General features: G+C 31.7%; 1 protein-coding gene across 1 annotated transcript; it reads right to left on the bottom strand.

The window, feature by feature from the left end:
• Nucleotides 1–510: 510 nt before the first annotated feature.
• LOC111059478 (D-arabinitol dehydrogenase 1) lies at nucleotides 511–8,490 on the bottom strand. Its single transcript, XM_039421072.1, has 4 exons — nucleotides 6,889–8,490; nucleotides 5,846–5,970; nucleotides 4,314–4,471; nucleotides 511–799 (listed from the first exon to the last, which is right to left on the bottom strand). The coding sequence occupies exons 1-4, from the start codon at nucleotides 7,030–7,032 to the stop codon at nucleotides 555–557; spliced, it is 672 nt and encodes a 223-aa protein (XP_039277006.1). The 5' UTR covers nucleotides 7,033–8,490; the 3' UTR covers nucleotides 511–554.
• Nucleotides 8,491–9,271: the final 781 nt, after the last annotated feature.

Genomic DNA, 9,271 nt, shown 5'->3' with positions numbered 1-9,271 from the left:
AAAAGTGGTATTGACAATATCAAAGTCTTAATCTTTCAATTATGGAGAAATACCACAACATGTCATACCATACAATCAGATTATTAACTTCTTTTATATTTTGTAATAAGAAAATCTTATAATAACTCAGAATTATTATTATTATATTATTGATAACTCAGAATTTCTTATTAATTATTTTTTATATACTTAGAAAATGAAGAATGGTTTCGAAGGATGTGTGCAGTGACCGTTACAATATTTATTAGATAAAAAGAGCAGACTATCCGACTAAGCGAAGCAGTGAATGAGCTGTCGATTACAATAATTTCTTATACTATAAGCAATCTAATTTTTATGAAGACAATCATTGTTTAGTTAAATTTATATGTTGTTACTGCAGAAAAATATATATATTATTGTTTCCTATAATACTCACCTGTTTTCTTATTCAGCCCTTGACGAGCAGCATTGGGCTTAGAAGTATATGTTTAAGACTTGGAACTCATAAAATTTCATAGAAAACAGTAGATTGACAGCTTACAAAGTTGATATTATATACATTCTGATATAATTCATAAGTGGATTAATAAAATCTGATATGGCTTTGACTTATACTCACCAGTTTTCTTATTCAACTCTTGACGAGCAGCATTGGGCTCAGAAACATAAACACTCCTGTGCCCAGTGTAGTGCAGTGCAGAACAGAACAAATTTCCAATTATGCCGGCTCCGTTGACAAGTATTCTACTGCCAATGGGTATCGGCGAGATTCGATTCAGTCCATGACAAATGCAAGACAGCGGCTCGCAAAGCATTGCTAGCAAACAAATTAAAATAACATAACATTAATCTCGTATTAAAACACAAACCACTTTCCAATCAACACTGCTGAATAAAACTGCATGTATTGACATTTAATCAGATAGCACTGATAAAACTGAATAAAACGAGTAAAAAAATTTATCATCATCAGGAGTAATAAATCCTTCAGTAGAATTAGTTATTTATATGTAGTTGGTTTCAAACTAAGCTGTAGAACAAATAGACTCAACTACAAAATAATAAAGATAATTCAAATCAATCAAAAGACTATCAATCATGATTTTCCACTAGAATACACTGGAAGAAGTTTTATTAAATATTTTTGCAGTTACAATTTTAGAATTCTAATCTTTAGATCTTCAGACTCGGTACAAAAACTCGATATAATCTTCATACTCGATACTACCTAGTAGTTCTGTAAACAGTATACCTCGCGCTCAGTAAGTTACATTGACCAGTTGTAATGTTTTCTCTAAATGTAATAAATAATTTATCAATTTAAAATCTCTATAAAAAATCCTAAATAAACATAGAGCTTTCTGTCCTATCGTACCGTGACGTGTCGTCCCGGAATGTGAGTGTGAGCGCTGTTATCAGGTCTGGCTGCAACTGTCTACAACGTTGATGGAAAGATACATTTCCAAGATATTCGATGTTTTTGAACGGGTAGTATTATAGTCAACTGTTTACTAACGTTGACGGAAAGATACATTTTCAAGATGTTCGATGTTTTTTAATGGGTAGTATTATAGTCCACTAAACAGCTGATTTATGATGAATAATTCTATAGTCTGAGTTTTACTCCGATATTGACGTATGAAGGAAGCTCCTTTTTCCTTTCATATTATCCTTGAAATGCGAAATTTCCAAAAACCTTGTATATACGTCGACGCGCAATTTAAAAAGGAACATACCTGTCAAATTTCATGAGAATCTATTACCGCGTTTCGCCGTAAATGCGCAACATATAAACATTTAAACATTAAGAGAAATGCCAAACCGTCGACTTGAATCTTAGACCTCACTTCGCTCGGTCAATAATTGTGATAATATCACAGATTACCTAATATACAATTCGCACTGGACAGAGATACTATGAAATTTCTCCATATTGAGACTGTGCAACAGACTAAAAAGAAACTTTTCACTGTTGATATTTCTTAATTTTTCGATTTTTATATTATCAAAATGGAAAAGTTTTTTAGGAAAAGATTTTTCCTATTATTCCTATTTGAGATACTATGAGCTCCTTGAGTTTAAATTTTTGGTACAGATCATTTAAAATTCGGTAAGAGATAAATTCCTATGATTTTAAGGATATATTATTATTCATGGTATAACATGGATAAATGGATAAAAGAAAATTCTTAAAATATTAATTTTTAAAAAAGTTATTCAATTTTTAAAAAAATGACCAAAAATAAATCAACCTTGATTATTGATTAAGTTTTTTAGCCTATTGTACAGCAAAGATGAATACGATTTTGTCAATTCCACAAGTTTTTTTATTCCAATCAAACTACGATCATCATTGAATCTGGGTCAAAATAAAAATAATTTATAATTGACAAGCTAGTATTCATTTCACTAGGATAATACCTTTGATATACCTTTCCAATGAGTTTAATTTTCAATAGTATAAGGTGAAGTGTAGGTCTACACTTATAATATAATAATTATTAATATGATTATCGCTAACCTATAGCCTACCATTTTCCAAAGGCAATCCAGGAGGGAGAATATAAACTTGCTTCTGTGATACCTTGCAGAATTCAGCCCATCCACCATCGGAAAATAGGCCAGTGGGCAAATTATTGGGGCACACCTGATAGCTACCTTTCCGGCAAAACTCACACGAATTGCACACCCTGCAATCACAAAATGAAAAGAAAACTATTAGATCTACAACGCAAAACTCAGATTACAGATAAAACAAAAACTACCGTATTAATTTATTGAACTAGAAAGATTTACCAATAGTATTTAGAAAAATATTTTATTCGAAAACAGTCATGTCCAAATCGCTAGATTCTACGATGATTACAATTATATATTCTATACAATATGCTGAATAATTAGTCAATGTATAAAGGATGGCATATATTAAATTATTCCATGACGCATCAACTATTAATCCGATATGAGAGTATAACTTACACCTACACACATTCAACATTTTTATATGTACACATTAAAGTCCAGTTTAGAATAAATGTAAGTTATCTTCTATCTTGCAATTAGAATGATAATATAGAGGGTACCGTACCATACATGGTGGATAAGCCGGTGTACTCTATTTAGGATCGCATATGCAATAGTTTTTCATGATACCAACAAAAAGATGGTTTGTGAGTGAATAATGTGAGGAGGCCTGTGCTGTAGTGGTACAATACGAAAGGCGAATCGAGACTTGAGCACTAGTGCCCCGGTAGTTGAATGGAGCTGCATTGTTATTCGTTTAAGAATAGGCCTACTACTACAAGGTTAGCTTCAGAATGATTGGCTTCGTCAGCTTGCAGTATGTAGGCAACTCCTGAACTCGTAGGTATCGCATATACTATAGTAATAAGGTTCATAATATTTTGAGCATGCAGGTAACCCGTGCTCAGCAAGGGTCTAATAAAAAGTTAACTGATAGCTTAACCTACTGAAATCTTGAAGAATCAAAAATATATAGGTCTATAACCATCGTCGGTAAATTAGGAACATACCTGTCAAATTTCATGAGAATCTATTACCGCGTTTCGCCGTAAATGCGCAACATATAAACATATAAACATTTAAACATTAAGAGAAATGCCAAACCGTCGACTTGAATCTTAGACCTCACTTCGCTCGGTCAATAATTGTGATAATATCACAGATTAGGTACCTAATATACAATTCGCACTGGACAGAGATACTATGAAATTTCTCCATATTGAGACTGTGCAACAGACTAAAAAGAAACTTTTCACTGTTGATATTTCTCAATTTTTTTAGATTTTTATACTATCAAATTGGAAAAGTTTTTTCCTATTATTCCTATTTGAGATACTATGAGCTCCTTGTCTTTAAATTTTTGGTACAGATCATTTCAAATTCGGTAAGAGATAAATTCCTATGATTTTAAGGATATATTATTATTCATGGTATAACATGGATAAATGGATAAAAGAAAATTCTAAAAATATTAATTTAAAAAAAAGTTATTCCATTTTTAAAAAAATGACCAAAAATAAATCAACCTTGATTATTGATTAAGTTTTTTAGCCTATTGTACAGCAAAGATGAATACGATTTTGTCAATTCCACAAGTTTTGTTATACCAATCAAACTACGATCATCATTGAATCTGGGTCAAAATAAAAATAATTTATAATTGACAAGCTAGTATATTCATTTCACTAGGATAATACCTTTGATATACCTTTCCAATGAGTTTAATTTTCAATAGTATAAGGTGAAGTGTAGGTCTACACTTATAATATAATAATTATTAATATGATTATCGCTAACCTATAGCCTACCATTTTCCAAAGGCAATCCAGGAGGGAGAATATAAACTTGCTTCTGTGATACCTTGCAGAATTCAGCCCATCCACCATCGGAAAATAGGCCAGTGGGCAAATTATTGGGGCACACCTGATAGCTACCTTTCCGGCAAAACTCACACGAATTGCACACCCTGCAATCACAAAATGAAAAGAAAACTATTAGATCTACAACGCAAAACTCAGATTACAGATGAAACAAAAACTACCGTATTAATTTATTGAACTAGAAAGATTTACCAATAGTATTTGGAAAAATATTTTATTCGAAAACAGTCATGTTCAAATCGCTAGATTCTTCGATGATTACAATTATATATTCTATACAATATGCTGAATAATTAGTCAATGTATAAAGGATGGCATAGGTATATTAAATTATTCCACTACGCATCAACTATTAATCCGATATGAGAGTATAACTTACACCTACACACATTCAACATTTTTATATGTACACATTAAAGTCCAGTTTAGAATAAATGTAAGTTATCTTCTATCTTCCAATTAGAATGATAGTATAGAGGGTACCGTACCATACATGGTGGATAAGCCGGTGTACTCTATTTAGGATCGCATATGCAATAGTTTTTCATGATAGGTACCAACAAAAAGATGGTTTGTGAGTGAATAATGTGAGGAGGCCTGTTGTGGTACAATACGAAAGGCGAATCGAGACTTGAGCACTAGTGCCCCGGTAGCTGAATGGAGTTGCATTGTTCCTCGTTTAATAATAGGCCTACTACTACAAGGTTAGCTTCAGAATGATTGGCTTCGTCAGCTTGCAATATGTAGGCAACTCCTGAGCTCGTAGTTATCGCATATACTATAGTAATAAGGTTCATAATATTTTGAACATGCAGGTAACCCGTGCTCAGCAAGGGTCTAATAAAAAGTTAACTGATAACTTAACCTACTGAAATCTTGAAGAATCAAAAATATATAGGTCTATAACCATCGTCGGTAAATTAAGAACTTATCTGCAAAATTTCAGGTTAATCAGTCCAGTAGTTTTCAGACGTGATGATGCGTCATTCGTGAATTTCCTATTCCGTACGTGTATAAGCCAATTCTATCCTTTATTATAATATAGATTACAATAATATTTTGAGGCTGTGCACCACGCTTTTGGAAGCTTTTTACTGGAGGCATTTTTTAAGGAATTTGATTGAGATACTATCAAGTTACAGAAATATAACAAATTTCTAACTATAATAGTCTAAAATATTGAAAGTTCTCTCAATTTCAACTCACCAAATCTATACGGTAGCTAACTAGGACTAGTATAACATACTTCATCAAATTTTCAACATGTCAGTTAGTCAAAAATATATAGCCTAGGTGGTAGGCCTACTATTTTTTATAGTTAACCCTCCAAATGTGTTCACTACCTATATGAAGAATTAAAAAAATATATTATAGTTGAATATTGTGAATAAAGTTCTGATTTTGGATGAATTGATTGATCATTGCGAAATTTTATTTTAGAAAAATACTATGCGATGTACCTTTGTGGGTCGATAGCAACTCTATCTCCCACCTTCAGATTGTTCACTCCTTCACCAATGGCGAACACCGTTCCACACGACTCGTGACCCGGGATGAACGGCTCTTTGCTTGAAGGAAATTTACCCTGTCAAAAAATTCAAAGCTCAAATTGGAAAATAATTCAGTCGATTCACACTGGTGACAGTTTCATTCAGGAATGTTCTTGAGATCTCAACTTTTAAGAACTTAGAAGAGGATTCAGATGATACAGAGAAGTAACAGCACACAAAAATATTACATATTATTTTTTGTTAATCTACTATGATCCAACAAATTCTCAATCTGGGTTCAAACCAACCCTACATTCCTGTTTCGGTCTATTCTAGACTAAATAAATATTCATGTATATATTGTTTTTTAAAAAACACATGGTGACGTTCAATGACCTGTATAGGTAGTCTTTTGGAATAAAAATAATCTATATCAATCAGCATATTTTATATAGAATTATCATGTTTTACTAGATTTTTGTTGTAAGAATCTGTCTAACATCCAAGATTCGCATTTCATTACAGATACAGTATGTATTTGTACTATCATTTCTATATTCAGGTTGCCAATGTAATGTATAGTCACAAAATACTTACATACTGTACCGGTAAATATTCATACCGGCAATACTTCATACAAGATGAAAATTTGTACGGTAATTATATGAAATAGTATTTAAGCCTAGTTGTAGCTCAATGGGTATGCTATTTTAAATTATAATTTCGGGTAACAGAGCATATTCAATAATTTAAAATTTATAAAAAATTGAATTTTTATTATAAAATTTGAAAAATTGCTTATCTAAGACAAAATTATTTTTAAATTGTAAAAGCTACGGTACCATTAAAAAATTGTTAGGAATAGTGAATAGGCTATAATAGTTATAGCTATATTTTCATGATAAGTTATCACTAATAAAAGCAAACTTGTTTTAGCTATAATGCTAAATAAGAAGGCACCGTTAAGTAAGCATGGAAAAGTGAAATTATTTGTGTGAAAGAATTCGACTCACCTCAAAGACATGCAAATCAGTCCCACAGACACCAGAAAAAGCGATTTTTACAATAACATCATCCGGTTCACTTATAACAGGTATTGACTTTGAGTTGATGAGACTCAATTTTTTTGCCGTTGGATCAAATTGCAAGGCTTGCATTTTTCAAGATAGAGTTGAAGTTTTGAAAAATGGAATTTTTCACCTACTGAAAAGCTAATTCCATCAAATTGAAAATATGAGTAGCCTACGGTAATCAAACGGAAGCTAAATGAGACAATATAAATTGAATATAAGTACCGTATCTGACAAGAATAAACCAGATTTTAAGGAATTTTTCCGATAAACGTGAAATATGTACAATTTTAATTGAATAATTAAATTGAGATTGATTAACTTATAGACTAAGAAGTGTCTTATCAAATGTTTATTCTACTTAATTACCGTAGTATTCAACAAAAAAATAAAATGACTTCCGACAGTAGTTGTCACAGTTGCTGATAATGCTATTGACGCAAGAAACAAGTGAAGATTTTGTTATCAAGGAATTTTATAATGTAAAAAAAACTGTTGTTGGGTTTTATATGCATGAAAATATTTCAAGGCAAAAACGCGTGAAGATTATTGGCTGTAACGTGACAGTGCACTGAGCTTGAATAAGACTCTATCTGAATTTGTGACAGACACAATAAAAAAGAAGTATTGCTTAATGCTTTAAACAACTTTTCTTTGAGGAATAGAACACATCAAGCGTTTCCTATCTACTGAGCACACTGCGACTGCACGCTGCGCACCTGCAAACTGTTCTGTTTAGTAGGGTGACTGCCTTGAAGGCCTTGAAAGCCTCCCTCCCTTTTATCTATCTGACAAAACCGATTTCAACAATACATCAAGGTGAATTTTGTACAGACGATAACAGTATATCGATAACTTCGAGTCTCAACATTTTGGTTTTGATGTTTGATCTTTTTAATACTATCGAAATACAAAAGAGGACGATCGAATTTTATAGTGTGTGGCTAATTTTTTATTATTACAAATTTGGATTTCAGTAGGTGCTCTTTTGACCTTATACGGCACGCACCGGTCTGTTAGTTGTGATAAATTCGATTTGCTTTTTTCATTTAAGATTATTGTCGCTTATTTTAAGTTATTTTTTACGCTAAAATTTATAAGTTAATCAATAACTGAATTCTATTTATTAATTTTTTGTTTTCCCAAGGCTTTTCAGGATAAGAATTCTTTCCCACGCACGGATTGATAGTCTTATGTAGGCAAATATTATATATTTCCTTGATTAGTTTTGTTTGTGTAACAAAATTATTGAATATGTAGGCCTATATTATTTGTGGAAATGAAAATTCAATTGAATTTTCTGTATCTCTCTCTCTCAGAATGGACATTGATAAATCCAAAGCTCCGCCAATTTATGTAGATGCATAACAAAATTACAGTATCTATAGTTATTCCAAATTGCTTTTTCATATCATATACAGTTCAATAATTATTTTCTTAGTTTGTATTATGTAAATTCATCTATAATTTTGCTGTATTGTAAGCTATTGTATATAAATGTGTAAGCCAGTATATATTGTAATCTACGTAAATAAAGTACTCAATCAATGAATCGTCTCTTCTATTGATGAATTTCTTGATGGTCAGTTTGGTTCTAATAATTCTTATTGAGGTGTAATTCTATACCATTTGCCAACTTACCTGTCATCAAATTATTGGTTGGGATCAATTTATTATTATTATCACAAAAATTAAACGGCGCTCACCATTGTTTTTAGAATAAACAAATTTCAAAATAGCACAATTTTGCATGCATTTTATCTATACCGTCAGTTATTTCGTTTTGAACTTTTGGTAGCAACTATCAATAGATTGATAGATACAGTAGCCTACTACACGTCATTGCAATGCCAACGTATCAGTACATCAGCTGAGAAGGCTCAAGTTTTGTCGAACTGTATCAATTCAAATAAACCTCTCTATACTTTCCACGTTCTACACTCTACGTTTTCAGCATATTGCAATTCTAAAGGAAAAACCTAACCTCCAAACCTACCCATGTTTTCCAAGAAGCACAATGAATCTTGATAGACCTATGAATTCTGTGTATGAATCACAGGGTACCAATATCGCAGTATGCATACCTAGAGTGAGGCATATGCATGCCAACAACTCAATATTTATATTACAAGGATAATTTGGCAATAGATTTGTTTGGGAATCTTTATTTGAATTGCAAAAACTACTTTTTTGTGGATTCAAAAGTTTGGTCTAACATCTTGGATTCAACTGCATTTTTTTAAAAGGGAAGGTAGTCAGTCATGTGATGCATGATTTCAATACAGAATTCAAAGAAAAAAAATGAATCACAAACCCGACGAATTGA

Source organism: Nilaparvata lugens, chromosome 2 (assembly GCF_014356525.2).
Source record: "Nilaparvata lugens isolate BPH chromosome 2, ASM1435652v1, whole genome shotgun sequence".
In the NCBI taxonomy this organism is placed as follows: domain Eukaryota; kingdom Metazoa; phylum Arthropoda; class Insecta; order Hemiptera; family Delphacidae; genus Nilaparvata; species Nilaparvata lugens.
The sequence above is the reverse complement of the archived record's forward strand: the minus strand, read 5'-3'. Positions and strand labels throughout refer to the sequence as shown.